Source organism: Thermobia domestica, chromosome 1 (genome assembly GCF_964235325.1).
Source record: "Thermobia domestica chromosome 1, izTheDome1.hap1.1, whole genome shotgun sequence".
NCBI classification, from domain to species: Eukaryota; Metazoa; Arthropoda; class Insecta; order Zygentoma; family Lepismatidae; genus Thermobia; species Thermobia domestica.
This window is the reverse complement of record NC_137454.1, coordinates 174,524,096-174,540,349: the sequence shown is the minus strand read 5'-3', so window position 1 is coordinate 174,540,349 and position 16,254 is coordinate 174,524,096. Positions and strand designations below refer to the sequence as shown.

At 34.8% G+C, this 16,254-nt stretch overlaps 1 protein-coding gene across 1 annotated transcript in view; it reads right to left on the bottom strand.

Moving 5' to 3' along the window:
• Positions 1 to 12,177, bottom strand: part of LOC145691226 (uncharacterized) — a 266,108-nt gene extending 253,931 nt beyond the window's left edge. Inside the window, exon 1 of the mRNA XM_081766884.1 lies at positions 12,028 to 12,177. Within this exon, the coding sequence (XP_081623010.1) occupies positions 12,028 to 12,161 (134 nt within the window). The 5' untranslated portion in view covers positions 12,162 to 12,177. The remainder of the gene's footprint in view (positions 1 to 12,027) is intronic.
• Between the last annotated feature and the right edge of the window lie 4,077 nt (positions 12,178 to 16,254).

Genomic DNA, 16,254 nt, shown 5'->3' with positions numbered 1-16,254 from the left:
TCTCATGGTATATTTTCAAGTTGGAAAAGTACCTAAAGGAGAGTTTTCCCACTCACAGAATTCAGTCCTTTAAACACGGCACTGTGTGAAGTGACAAACAACGCCAAATTACGCTGGGAACAGTATTCCATCTCGGAACCTAAAATGTTATGGTTTGCAAGTTTTTCTATCAATCAGTCTTTTTTTAAAATTTATGAATTATTTTTTCTTTAATTTCATAAAGCTCTTGATTTAAAAACGTAACACGTTAGCAAATATATCAATGCAGTTGAATGTTAGATTGTCTATCTCCGTTACATGTGGTCCGAACTCGATTCCCGATTGATGCATAGGTTTTCTCAGGGTTGATCCAATATTGTGAACCAGTTGGGATGTTCCATGAGTTAAGAAGTAGCAGAAATTCTAGCCTAAAAAAGTTAGAAGTAATGACGAGAGGACCATGTATCGTCCATATTTTACATAACAAGAAATAAAGTTGTTTACTTTAGCTATTTATGATTTGAAACGTCCGGGAGTTTAGGACCAGTGCTCGAAAAATATGTCACCATGGCGACTGAGTGTATGAGTTTAGTGCCCTGTTTCTTTATGCTTGTAGTCTCAATTTTACCTGCTAGTACTTGTGCTTAGTTAGGTTAAAAATAAATTATAATAAATTAGTTATAAAGTTCAAAGTTTCCAATTTAAATTGAACCTAAAATATATTTAATTGCAGTGAAGTATTTAATTAATTCATACCAATAACTATAATTTAAGGTCAAAATACGCAGGCATAGTACCAAATTTCGTGCCTGAGAACTACATTGTGGCACCTAGTTTTCTGAACTGGCGCCTAGGTAAAAAGATATTTTTTTAGAACTATTTGTGGTGACTATACTTTAGAAGGCATTGTAAAAAAGAATCATTTTATTATATTAAGTAAAATTGTCTTTGTTGATAACAAATAAAATTACAAAAAAGACAAGCATATTCAATTGCTCATCAAACCTTACTATAATAAATGAGTTACTACTAGTACGCTTAGAGTCTGAAGCAGGATCTGGCAGAGTTAAAATAAAGTAACCAACAGTTCAAATTTCTTGAGTAATAATAATGCTAATGTTTGAGTGTAATATACAATCTAGTGAAAAACGCTTCGCAAAAATGTATGAAACGGAAGAAACAAAGATTACAATAACCTTTGTCCTTATTATGATCTCATGTTACACTACATATATTTTTGGCTCAGTACCAATCGATGTCAGTTTATAAATTAAAGTTTAGGAGTCCTATTACATTAGGCCACTGGTTGCACCACTGGTGGCGCAACCAGTGGATGGAGAACATGAAAGGGCATTGAAGTATACAGAATCTATTACACTGGGGCAACTGGTGGAAAACACCAAGAAATCGTTGGACTGTTGGTGGACGAGCTGAGCAACTGCCCGGACAACCATTAGTGGTGCGGAACACACTTGGACCATTTTTCTTAACGTAGAGTATTACACTAGATCACTGGTTGCGCTACCAGTAGCAGGTTCAAAAATTGTTTGATCATCGGAGCTCACTCGGTGACTCACCAAACCGCAATATATTTTCACTCTGTTTAGTGTTGGTTGTTTCTTTTCTCCACGAGAAAATGGCAAGTGCAAATAAATGTGATGGCGGAAACGGAGTGAAGAAAAACAGAGAAGAAGACAAAATGCAGGAATTAGGCAAACTGATAGACAATAGAGAAAAGACAGAGGGTTTTATTTGTGCAATTGAAAAATATGCTGAAATTTGGGACAACGCAATCGAAGACTGCAGCAATAGAAACATTAAATTAAATGCGTGGAAATCAATTATTGAGTTATTCACATCAGATTTTGAAGCAAGGAGAAAGATGCTTTAACTCACTGAAGACATTTTCACATGAAAATATTCGTCGTGTTTTGGTTGCGCCACTGGTGGACGCAAGAAATCGCTACTGGGTATCCAGGCACAAAAGGGCGCTTGACACACAGGCCCTTGACACACACAGCAAAATTCAAACACAGTGATTTTTTACTGCACATTTTTATATAATGAACACTTTTGAAATAATGACATACAAAATGACGTATTTGTCAGACTTCTGCTGGCCGTTTCATTTCCGATTCAACACATCGCCATCAATATACGAGCGGACATTTTCTTTTTTACATTTTGGCTCAAATCCGCCTTCAGGCCGGTACTTAAAGATAATCATGATACTCAAAGTACCATACTGTGGTATCATAATTGGATATTTTCCTCCATTTATTTATTGATTTTTATATCCATATTTTTAAGTTGGACATAGCCATGACAAGAACAAAGAAACGCGACTAGTACAGATGGAAAGGATACAAAACACACAATACAAGACACAAACTACTCAACAAGTAAATAACAATACGTGAACTTGACTAAACATTTCACTAACGAAATCATTTTAAGTGTATACGTACAGTATGTGATCAAAAGTATCCGGACACCTGGCTGAAAGTGACTTACATGTTCATGACGCTCTCCATCGGTACTGCTGGAATTCAATATGATGTTGGCCAACCCTTAGCCTTGATGACAGCTTCCAAACTCGCAGGCATACTTTCAATCAGGTGCTGGAAGGTTTCTTGCGGAATGGCATATCATTCTTCATCGAGTGCTGAACTGAGGAGAGGTATCGATGTAGGTCGGTGAGGCCTGGCACGAAGTCGGCGATCCAAAACATCCCAAAGGTGTTATATAGGATTCAAGTCAGGACTCTCTGCAGGCCAGTCAATTACAGGGATATTATGATCGTGTAACCACTCCGCCACAGGCCGTGCAGTATGAACAAGTGCTCGATCGTGTTGAAAGATGCAATCGCCATCCACGAATTGCTCTTCAACAGTGGGAAGAAAGAAGGTGTTTAAAACACCAATGTAGGCCTACGCTGTGAGAGTACCATACAAAACAACAAGGGGTGCAAGACCCCTCCAAGAAAAACACGACCATACCATAACACCACCACTTCCGAATTTTACTGTTGGCACTACACACGCTGACAAATGACGTTCACCGGGCATTCGCCATACCCACACCCTGCCATCGGATCGCCACATTGTGTACCGTGATTCGTCACTCCACACAACGTTTTTCCACTGTTTAACTTCTTACACCAAGCGAGGCGTCGTTTGGCATTTACCTACGTGATGTGTGGCTTATGAGCAGCCGATCGACCATGAAATCCAAGTTTTCTCACTTCACGTCTAACTGTCATAGTAGTACTCGGAATGGATCCTGATGCAGTTTGGAATTCCTGTGTGATGGTCTGGATAGATGTCTGCCTAGTACACTTTACGACCCTCTTCAACTGTCGGCGGTATCTGTCAGTCAACAGACGAGGTCGGCCTGTACGCTTTTGTGTTTGTGCTCTGTGTGTCCCTTCACGTTTCCACTTCACTATCACATCAGACACAGTGGACCTAGGGATGTTTAGGAGTGTGGAAATCTCGCGTACAGACTTCTGACACAAGTGACATCCAATCACCTGACCACGTTCGAAGTCCGTGAGTTCCGCGGAGCGCCCCATTCTGCTTTCTCACGATGCCTAATGACTACTGAGGTCGCTGATAATGAGTACCTAGCAGTAGGTAGCAGCACAATGCATCTAATATGAAAAACGTATGTTTTGGGAGGTGTCCGGATACTTTTGATCACATAGTGTATGTATTCAATACTAAATATTACTACCAATACTTTATTTTTTTAAAGAAACAATGTAGTCAAAAATTTATCTTTATGGTTAAAATCTTATCAATAGTTTAAATCATAACATGTAAGCCTTTTTTATAGTCGTTCCACTTCTGCTACAATTTTTACACTTTATATCTCAATCTGTTTCACACTGTTTGGTTCCTCTCCTGTTTTAAAGTGTGTTATTCCACTTGTAACTGGTTAATTTCTAGTATTATTTTCACACTTCAATTGCATTGTTTGGTTTCTTACATGTTTAGAATATAATTATGTTTCTCATCTAGTTTTTATTGGAATAAAGAATGTAAGATTTCATAGAACAGTGTAGTATTTTCTCCAACAATAAATACATTACAATAATCTAGTGATATTATTTTCTAGATAGCAACATGTACAGGAATGTTTAAAATAAAAACTAATCAGTGTGTGGTAGTTCCAAAGGATTATTAATTGAAATATACTCTTAGAAAACCTAATATTAACATATTTATCTTTTGTCGAATATATATATTTCTTAGTTAAAATATTTCGAATCAGAACAAATAGATATGCTACAAAACATGACAACATTAAATGAAATGAGCTCCAAAAATTGAGCATTCATTAATTTAAATGATGAAGTCAGTCTTGAAAGATAAATGACCAAAAAATATGCATGTCAATTCTATAAATAAATATGCATTTGGGGCCCAGAAAATCCCAAATATGCGTAAATGTATAGTATGCGTCAAAGGGTTAAGCAGATATCCTTATTTAATATAAATATATAAAATACTATAGTTTATTTACTGTAATTAATACGAATATGTGCCTAAATAATTGCTTAATATAAATATTAGATAGAATGTGAGAGCGAATTAGTTTGTTTTGGCATTTATTTCCAAAGACTGAACACAAGTTCGGAATTCCAGTGGGGCAACTATCTCCCCTTGCTCCCCGCTGCGAGCGTCCATATTCAGAATAATTATCCAAAGTATTCACAAATATTATCTATTTTCAGTATTTTGAATACATTAGATATCTAATTAATTCTAGAAACAAATGATAGTACTATTTCCGACACAAATAAATAAACTTCGATAGAATATCTGCAGATGGCAATATTGAATGTTTGGATCGATTTTGACATACGGAAGGAAGACATAAAAGGACGAATACCAGCCGTCAGCGCCCTCTTTCTCTCTATTACTATATCACAGCCACCCCATCCTATAACTCCAGAAACACACACATATATATTTAAATACTGAGGCATATAGGATCTATACACACAAAGCTACAATAAATTTCAAAGAAGAAAACCATAGCGAAATTTGTGAAAGCGAACGAGTATTCAATTCTTTCACTAGAGAACAAGTCATTTAATAAAAGTAAAAAAAGAGAAAGAGAGAAAATAAAAGAAAAAGAAAAAGAGAAATGACATTTCCAAAAAGCCAGCTAGATACGTCATACTTTGTGAAACATCTTTTGTTTAAAAAAAAAATGAATTAGTAGCGGTTATACTGGTGTATACGGTTTTTATTTGCATGAAATGTGTACATGTTTCCTTTCTGGAAACAATATTCCACTTTTTTGGTCACGTTTACAGAATTACTAATATGCATTTGTTTCACCCCAACAGTGCATGGTTCAATTTCCTATAGAGACTATCTCGTATAACATTTCAATTAAGCAATAAATTGTACTTTCACAAAGAAAATTTACAAATTTTGATAAATCGCTTAACTACTATAAAAATAAGATCTGTTGATTTTTTAATCGTCTTTTTTTCTTCATAGGCTAAACTTTTGTATATAAGAATTACGCATGACTTCCTAGAGAACTATATTATTACAATTATGATAATAGAACCAATAAAACACACACACACAATTATGATGACCTACAAAACTTACGGCAAAACCACATCGCCAAAGAAGAACAGTTGTCGAAAAAAAACAACCTCAGTGACAGGTCCCGGCGAACATTAAAGCGGATTGTCACCAGAACCGGTGATAATCATTGTAACATTGTGACAGATCTTGGCGATTATAGTGCAAGAAGTAGCACCTTCCACAATTTTCCCCTCTAGCTAAAATTAACACAGTTGGAATTTCGTCTACATCCGGAGATCCGTGTTTCTTTAATTTGTTTATAGCGATTTTTTTTTTTTTTACTTCTGTTCAGTTAGGCTCTGAAATATACGATTCTGTTACGTGCATGTCACTTTCTCCACGAACATTAGTTTTTGGTTGCGTGTTAAGTAAATCGTCTAAGAAATCTTTCCATTTATTCAAGAAAATGAAATGAAATGAAATCTAAGTTTTACGTCCAATGATTATGTCAGTTAGGCTAAAGGAGATGATGATGATGAGAAATGAATGAAATGGTGGATTGAAGAAAGTGGGAGAAAACGGGAAAATCCCGATAAAAACCACGAACACGGTACTTGTCCATTTATTCAAGATTCTATCTGTATAGTGAAAACTGTTCTATTGGCTTTCTTTAATATATAGCCGAGTAGTTGATACCCTTTCTTAAATTCGTTGATGCCCTTATACTGTCCTGAATATTTTCGTTTTTATTGTCTTCAAGTTAAAAAGGTTTTGGAAATTTCCCTCCTGATGATAACGAATTTTTTTTAGTTATATCATTCAATTTTGTAGTCATTACAGTTTTGTTTGTTTCCCCTTCTGTGTTAGTTTAGTGCATTCCTGGTCGCCCCATGCTTTGTTCTTATGCATTTCCGTATGAGTCAATTCTACTTTTGCTGAAATTTTAATGCAATTCCTCATTTCAACCAAAGTATCTCAAATACTAGTGCGGTCCAAACCTTCTAAAACCGAGAATATGTTCGACAAGATTAAGATAAATGAATGAAGAAGGTAAGTGGAAAAGTATCATTTCCCTACATCAAATTATTTATTTTAATACTGATACGTCAAAAAGGTAAATAAAACCTATTTCCTACGCTTTATTGCTGTTTCAAGTACTAATTTACAGTTTCTGCCATTTATTGGTGCATACCCATTAGCGATGACAAGATCATATTGCTAAATGATTTTTAAGACAAAACAAATGAATCTGGTTGGAAAAATCTTGACACTTACATGCGCATTACGGAAGCCATTCCCACATTCTAAGTTAACCAGCCAGCTCTCACAAAACTTTAAGAGAGTCCTTGAGTTCCGATCTATAGTTTCAACTTAGTATGATTGCCGGCCAAAGTAGCATGATTTTGTTATCAAAAGTGTTCCTTATTTACACTCACTATAGTGGGTCAAATGGTAGCCTTAGCACTGCACGTAAGCTTATTATAATTTTAGGTGGCTGGGCTATTTTCAGAACAAAACTTCCGTTCCCATTCACTATATTGTGTTCTTTGAATGTTTTTTCTTCAATATAAGAGAAAAATGCCTCTACAGGCTTCACATTTAAATTTAATTATTATAATATTAAAAAATCCATTTTTCAGATTAATAAATAAAGTTTTATATAATATATATAGACGGAAACCACACACCCAAAATTCACTATTTCGATTGATAACATAAATTTATAAATTTGTTAAAATCTCGAATTCGAATACTTTTTCTTCACAATTACATATTTCTTTCTTTTTCTATAGCTAATCGCAATAGAACTCTTGTTAAAATCATGAAAAAAAAAAACTTTTAAAAATGCTTTGAATATAGCTACAGCAAATTCGTATAAAATATTCATAGTATAACATAATAAAAGACCTTCAAATATAGAAAAATGAAAGAAAATTTATTATAACATCTTACGAGGATTTTTGTCTTACAAGTATTTTATTTGGGGACAATTACGTCAGTGACAAATTGAGAAACGCGTTTCTCACATTTTTAGAAAGAGATTTTAACACAGATAGTTTAATGAACTCATGTATCTCTTCCAATTAACATTTTCTATGATATTGGAATAAATGTTTCAATAACACGGATAGAATATAACAAACATTTCATTTCTAATAGAAAGCATTTAAAACAAAATACTTTCTCCTTCCTTAATAAAGCTTTTGTTTCCTTTTGTTATACATACATCAAACTGAAATGCATGGCATTGTGTTACAATTGAAATTGATTCATTTAAGTACAAAGAGAATCCCTCAGGCGAGATCGCAAACATATTTTAGTTAATGTTTTGTCACGTACTTCTCTATGTATATCCACGGAAACATTAACAAAATATGAAGATCTGGTAATTCTGGAAGACGTTTCACTTCTCAATAGGAACAAAAACACACACCTACACAAAGACAGGCTCTTCTTCGTTATTCAGCTCCAACATAGAAAGTTTCTTCTACAGTGGACTTAAACGACGAACTTTAGTGTGTTTTCCTCATCAAGGGAAAATATGAAGATCCGTTTAATTGAAATATCCTCCGCCTTGATCCCTCAATTGATGTTTATTTTACGAAAAGATTTACCTGTTTCTGATGAAATGTAAACACTTGTTCTTTCCTCTTCAAGAAAAAAAAGATCGTTTAAATAGATATGTTGATGAGCTACTATTTCTGTTTCTTGAATTGTTACGCTGTTACGAGGAAATAAAAATTTATTAACTTCGTATTTATAATAAAGGTTTGGGATTAATATGATCATATCATATACGCAAATTTACATCTACTGGATGTCTTACAAATTATTAATTTGATTTGACTTGTTGTGGAAGGAATGAGCAGATATAAACTGGTTCTATTAAAAACGAAGCCAAGGTTACTCCTACTACTATTCCGAAGGGTACCACTAGTCTTTTGAAGAGGGAAGAGCAATGGTAAATTTGAGCGGATTGTGCCCAAACACTTTGGGGTATTGGCACCAATGAATGCAGAGTTTCTAGAATTTAACGAAAATAGAATTTTAAAAAATAAATGATTGTGCTATTATTCTGTACCTGACCATATATCAGCCTGATTAAAGTAAGTTATCTGGTCTCCACAGCCCCTGATAGAATGTAACTACTAGGGATTTTGATTGTCAAAAACAGAAAATTGCACAGTATGATTTTTATTTTTATTTCAAAGTCGCCCTTCTAGAAAAATTCTGTAGAAAGAAATCGTAAGCATACTTATTTTAATCTACACTGAATTAATGATGATCTGAATAGAAAACGAGCACTCAGAACATTTTTAAAACATATTAGTGTAATAAGCTAATTTGTGTTTCACGGAGTCCAAATGCACTACAAGATCATGCATTTATTGAAATTACTTCAATCGTGACACAATAACGGGCAGCCTTCAATTATGAGCAAGATCACTAATGACTAGGTGTTTACCTACCAACAAATGTAGACAATGAGCTCTAATGAGTTAAGTTCGGTCTCGAACTCGTGCTAGCACAATTTGTGTTCGATAGACCTAGAACCCCAGACTACTTCACTATGATACCCAAGTATGTACAAGTTATACGCAACTATTATATTGTTCACCGTATCTTCGGAAATATTTAACATATATTAATATAAAACAAAATGACCAACCAAACTGTCAAGTTTTATTTTACAATTAACAAGAACATAGCTATAATATATAGTACAGTATATGGACATAGTATCAACTCATTTGGTATATTGAGATCATTGATATTGTAGATTAGAATATTTTTGTTAACTGTTACGGAATACTGAATCTAAAGCAAAGTTTTAATTACCGTAAGCTATTCACGAACTACGCAGGGTGTAATTAAAGTGAAACCTTCATACTCGTTTTACAAAGAAATGAAAGAGAAACCTCTAAAGTTATTTTAATTAGTTTTCCACTACCGGAATCTAGTTCTATTGTGGAATTACTAGGAAAAAATGTGAAACTAAAGTGAAAAAGCAGTGAGAGAGAAAGAGAAGAAAACAACAATTACGACTGCTTTTGTTTCTCATATCCTTTGTGTTTTCACCTTCATTTGAACCTGTGCAGTCTTAACCATGATTTTATTTTCACAGATATACACGTAGTAAGCACAATTTTGTAAAGTTTGTGGTTGGTTAGTTTTTTTTTATTTTTATTCATTTAGTTTAACGTCACTTTTTTGGCAAAAAGGCTACATTTAAACATGCATCTACAACTTAACGAAGGATCCAAGCCACATGAGTTTCTACTACGGAATCGAACCTGGATCTTCCATACTGAAGCTACGAACACTAAACATTTAGCCACGCGGGAGCTCTTTCTGAAGTGTCTCAAAATTGTATAAGTTTGATAGGATGTGCAGAAATGAAGTATACAAATTTTAATAGTAAGTTAGTAACGTAATGTAAAAAGTTTCATTGCAAATGCAGCCACTTTCAGCCTGCAAAATCTGACAGGATTTTGATAGAACATAATCTGAAATTAGAATATAATCTATATCATAAAATTGAAAGTGACTATGTTTGTGACTCTTAATCTGTTGAATCGCCCGACCGATCGCGATCAAATTTTCAACGTAGATGAGGTTCGGGACTGGGATGATTTTTATAATTTCACTTTGACGGAGCAACTTGGGGGAGGGGGAACAGGGGGAGATATACAAAAATCAATAAATATAAATATAAAACTGACTATATGCGTGAATTAATAACTCTTTAACCACCCAATCGATCTCAACAAAATTTTCAACATATATATGAAGTTCAAACTTAGGAAGTTTCTTATAAAATTTTCACCTTAAATCTTAGGGGAGAGGGAGGAGGGGAAATATATGAAAATGAATAAACTTAACAACTCTTGAACCACCCGACCGATCTCGATCAAACTTTCAACATAGATAAGATTCGGGCTTGGGATGTTTTCTTCATTTCACTTTTACAGTGCAACTTAGGGGAGGGAGAGATATATGTATAAAAAATAAAACTTAAAGTGATGTATTTGTGATTTCACCACGCTAAAACTGATCGATCTTAATCAAATTTTCAACATAGATGAGGCTCGGACCTGGAATGATTTTTATCGTATCACTTTGGCGGTAAAAGTTAGGGGCAGGGGAGGGGAGGGAACAGATATATAAAAATTAATAAAACTTAATAAATCTTAAACCACCCGACCGATCTCGATCAAATTTTCAACATAGATTACGTTCGGTCCTAGGATAATTTTTATCATTTAACTTTGAAGGTGCTACGTAGGGTAAGGGGAGGGAGAGATATATGTAAAAAAAAATAATAAAATGAAAGTGACTGTCTGTGATATACAGTGGAGATGATATATATAAAAATGATCCAAATGACCAATATCATGTCGAATTCATAGTTTTCGGGGTTGCTGAGAGAACAATGAGACTTCCGATGCCGTGCCCTGTAATATGGGGAGTAAGGTGGATATATAAAAATGCTAGTAACCCTTATAATGAATCATGCAACTATATCTGTGTTACATGGAACGAAGTTTATTTTTTCACCGAAATCGATGTTAATAGTAGGTTTAAAGTATTACTATGAAAAACTGCTGAAAAACTGCCGTGATCACAAACTGATTGTATCCCTCCATACTCCTCTGTCTTTCTTCATTTAGTTGCATGGTAATATGCACTTTATTTTCTGCACCTTCCCTATGTATTAGGAACTTGTGCAGACGGCAAAGTCGAGAACTAACATAGTATTGTCAGAGGTACTGCATTTACGTAAGACTTCTTGCGTTGTGCATAATTCTCTTCAAGAAAGCAAAAGGGATAAACTCAGTGTAAATCAAGTTTATATGAGTACCTATTATTATCGTTTCAATTTTAGAATTTCTTTCTTTGCGTCATGAAATCCTTGGAATATTTTCCTCACAACGCAAACTATCATACTAATGCACTTTTTCATGAGGCTGTTGCTTATCCGATGCAGAAATCTTTTGCCCGGGTTAGCATGCATTTTCACACCGTTAACTTATTTTAATAACAGTTCCTACTTTTTGTCTACATTATGTACAACTCCTTCCGTTCCTTTATTTAATCTCAATATGAGTCCTTATTTTCTCTTTTCTAAAATATTTTCATTTTTCTCTTTGAATCACACAAAGAAACACATACTTCAATAATCGAATACAGTAGCAAAACAAAGCCATAAATGTAATACCTCTACTGATTTTTACTGATCTAATGTTCTGACAACCTATAAAGCGATGTCTAAAAGTAACAACGAGTGTCCTTTTAGCGTCCCGTTAGCCTCAGTAACTCCATATAAACACAATTACAGTGACAAAACTCTGCGAAACGTATATGATACGTAGTAAGTGTGTTTATTTTACAAAGAAACAAGAATTTTCTTTGATCCAGGAAAGGCGTCACGTAAGTTCTTTTATCTATAGTTACTATATCGAAAGTAATAAATATTTATATTTAATGAACTTACCTCCCTGACGGGAAATCGGACACAGAATCAGTTCTCGATCTATCTTCTCTCACTGATGAATCATACATCATCACAGCTACAGGCCCTTCCTGTGCCTGCAGTTCCATTGAAGCTCGTACATACAAAAATACCATAACAGCCAATGGCAACACGTACCTAGAATAATACGAAAATTTTCTTATTAAATGTATGTAAGTAATAATTAATTAGACCAGTTAATCGTTCTATTAAAATCAACTTATGTACCTAAAGTATAAAACATACTATTTCGTTTTATCCGTACCAAAAAGGTTAAGATTTTACACAATTTGTGGGACAATATACTACATTGCTACTATTTACTGTAGTATTGCCAATTAAGGTGAGAAGGGTATATCCTAGCGAGTTTGAGTGACCTCACACATCTTTCCAAATAGGAATTTGTAATACTTTCTTTATGATTACATATAGAGCTCGTCCGTGGCTAAGCGGTTAGCGTACGCGCCTTTGGCGCGGGAGACCCGGGTTCGATTCCCGGCGGGAGCTCATGTGGTTCGGATTCCACGTTAATCAGTAGGTCCACGTCTCATATAGTCTCGCTGCTGAAAAGGGACGTTAAACTCCAAGTCACATCACACACACACATTTATGATTACATATAATCACTTATATTGCGTACTGGATTTTGTAAGAGCAGATTAGTGTAAGACTCCAACTGTGCTACATGTGGTATGTATTTCTCAACTGAGCTCCCTTCCCATCTGTCTACGTGCTTTGTAAGTGACTGAGATGTTTTATTATTATAGAGATGAATTCATGCCACGAAGATTTCAGTCTAAAGCTTAATTTAGACTTGAGTAATATATAAAATAATTAAAACCTAATGATATGGCATATATACGTCAGAATCAGCGGGATTGGGAAGGGGAAAGAAGGAAACTTCTGTCTTCTCAGTCCCAAGATTAGCTAAAGTAAGTTAATCCTCATGGTGGTGTAATCTATAATTTTCAATTAATGTTAAAAAGGAGATGTTGAATGAATGTGCACTTGCCTCTAGATTTAAGAATGGTTACAGTATGACATATACTGTCTGTGCAAATAATGGATTGTGGGCCTTGGTTATGCGGATCTTAGATTTGTGGTTTTAGGGTTGCCATTAAACCGTAATGTGTTGCCTTATGTATTGCGATTAAACCTGTATCTGATACGTAGTATTGAGTTCTGATTGTATTTTGGGTTGCGAGTAGACTCTGTGTAGAATAAATATTAGGTAACACATTATGAGCATTCTTTCTTGATATTTACTTAGAAATCGTTCCTAGGTCCTAAATACACTAAATAGCGTATTTAGTACATATGCATGTTATTTATACAAAATTATGAATACTCGTCATAGTCCGGAATTGCTGCTCTATCACATTGCAATCTTGGGTCAAGGAAGATAGGCAAGGACCAACATAAATGAAGTAATACCAACACCCATCATTATTATTATATTGGGGAACAGTAATAACAGCAATTTATAAAGCAAAATTAATACATTTATTACATTTGTAGTTTTATGTTACAATATTATTCCTAGCTGCAACTAACTAATGTAACTAATGTAACTTATGTAAAATGGAAACTAACTAATGTAAGAATTGTTTTCACATCTGTTACCAAACCAAGATATCTGTCGAAACTGTCGCTTTAATATTATATTCTTTATACATTTGCACTCCTTTCACAATTAAAAGTGTGACTGTAAGTTGTGCCGTTTACCCAATAATATACCTACTAAATATTGCTAACTTATTATTGTAATTTGTTTAGTCACATAATATGTTGTTCTCACACATTTAAATTTCATTTTATGGCCATGCAAGAATAGATTGCTTAAATAACAAGCAGATATAAATACAGATGAATACTGTCACAGTCTTAAGGAAAAATCCTACTTGATCCAGTTAGATCTTACAGCATACTTCTACACTATAAACAAAGACAAAGTAGTGGTAGACAAAAAAAAATGAAATCGGTTAGGTTTTATCGTTTATTCTGGTAAAATGTTATCACGACATTTGTACACTATCACTAGTGTGTTGTACCTCTGAATCAAAGGGAATATGCACTAATATTTTTCTTAAACTACTGGTTATAATAAATATTAGTAGATGTAATATCAGGACAAAATAAAACTTCGGCATTTACTGAGAAGATGAATGGCTATATTTCTACTCGGCTGTGTGTACTTTACGAACTAAATTTTCTTTTCTTTTTTAAGACTTTTAAAAAAATTCTTGATTTAACCTGTATGTGTGTATTTATCTATGCCTTTGAGTTATTGTATCGAGAATCGTTGGTCGTATTTCGATGCGGTTTTCACTAATCAAATAAGCATTCATAAGTAAGGTTTATATATATATATATATATATATATTTAAAAAATAATAATTAATTATATATATTTTTTAAAAAATCAAATAATTCCAGCAACACCTGAGGGAAATATCCTAAATATTCTGCAACCAGAAATTCAATAAAGTAAGGCGGATTACATACAACCGAGGAGTAAGAAGCGTTTGTAGCCAGCGTTCTACAAATGATTTAACATTCCTGATGGATGTTTAGCTCATTGGCAATATCATGGCTGTTTACATTACGATCTTGCTCGACTTTTGCCAGAATTTTATCCTCTTTTACTGTGATTGATCGCTGGGAGGACAATTTTGGACATAGAAATTTCCAGAACGGAATCGACTGTTGTACTGATTTTTGTATCTTTATTTCCTTTTCAAAATACTTAAAATATTATTATTATTATTATTATTATTATTATTATTATTATTATTATTATTATTATTATTATTATTATTATTATTATTATTATTGGATGTTTGGAGGGACATATGCTAGATATATATGGCTATGCAATGACAAAGTTGGTGTTATTTTTCTTGACGGCCTAATATTTGTACGTCACATCCAATTGCGTATACAAAATTTCATTAAGTTTCATCAATTGGATTCAAGGGCTCAACTTTAAATTTTTTCAGATCCTTAATATAATAAATACTTAATTTTCGAAATGGTCCGTTCTATATCCATGCTGAGAAAGGGGGAGGGGTCCCCTTTCTTTGTTCCCTGGCTGACACATTTTGTGATTGCCGTACGTACTCGGAAGGGGAGCTAAGTGTCGGAAAGTGCTTGTAAACATATTACTCTCGCATATCCTCCGCGTTCGATTCCCAGCATGAGCTCATGTGGTTCGGATTCCATGTTAATCAGTAGGTCTCGTCTCATATAGCCTTCATGCTGAAAGGGACGTTAAACTCCAATTCAACTCGACTTTCGTATTCCTTGTGCCAATAGCTGGTTGCGTTCTACAGGTATCAGTGTGTGTCAGGATAACAACCTACCGTCGGAGGTGAGGCTTCAGCTACCATCCGAAATGGGCAACTAACTCGTACCATTGAATCTGGGAGAGTACGTGCTACCTCGTCGCGTCCTCACCGAGGGGTAGAGTAAACTTCCGCCCCTACCGGCATATATGAGGCTTCGGCTATCTTCCGAAAGGGCAACCAGGTGGTGTCATAGGTGCGGGAGACAAGACTACGTGGTACTCCAACACATAAGAAAAAGAAATAGTTGGTGTGCCTACGAGGGGAGCGGATCCAACACCCTACCGAGAAGAAAGATGTAAGTACAGCCCTCAAAGAGCGTGTGGTGCGTGCTCTTGAGTACGGAATAGGATACTTATTATCCTGATCCACACTCGTACCTCAAGAGTAAAAGAGGTAATGCAGTAATCCTTTGTCCCAGTTCTCCCATTTTCTTGGCTGGCTGGATGAGCAACATCCATACCAAGGAAGCAATCGCTCCCAAATGGTCATTATCTTTAAAGGGAGACAGTCTACATTAATCAATATGTCTGGTAGTACACAGTGCACCTATACCGTAATTGGAGGTAGTTTCTTTTTGCTTGAACGGCCTTACCGAGGGAGGGTGTGGTATTCCCTCCTAATTTTTGTTTATAGGTACCATTGGGATCGAAAGGTAGATTAACTACAACGTGTACGTGGAACTTAAACACGTAAAAGATAAGTAGCCCCGTATTGTTTGGGCGAGCCTGATAGCAGAGTCACTCCAATTTCCAAATGAACATGCATATTCGCACACGGCCTACACCGGGAGGATAATGTCAAATTCTGCTTGTAGGGGACTGAAAAGTGGCTAGGAGGAAGTATCAATCCCAGATATCTGGGT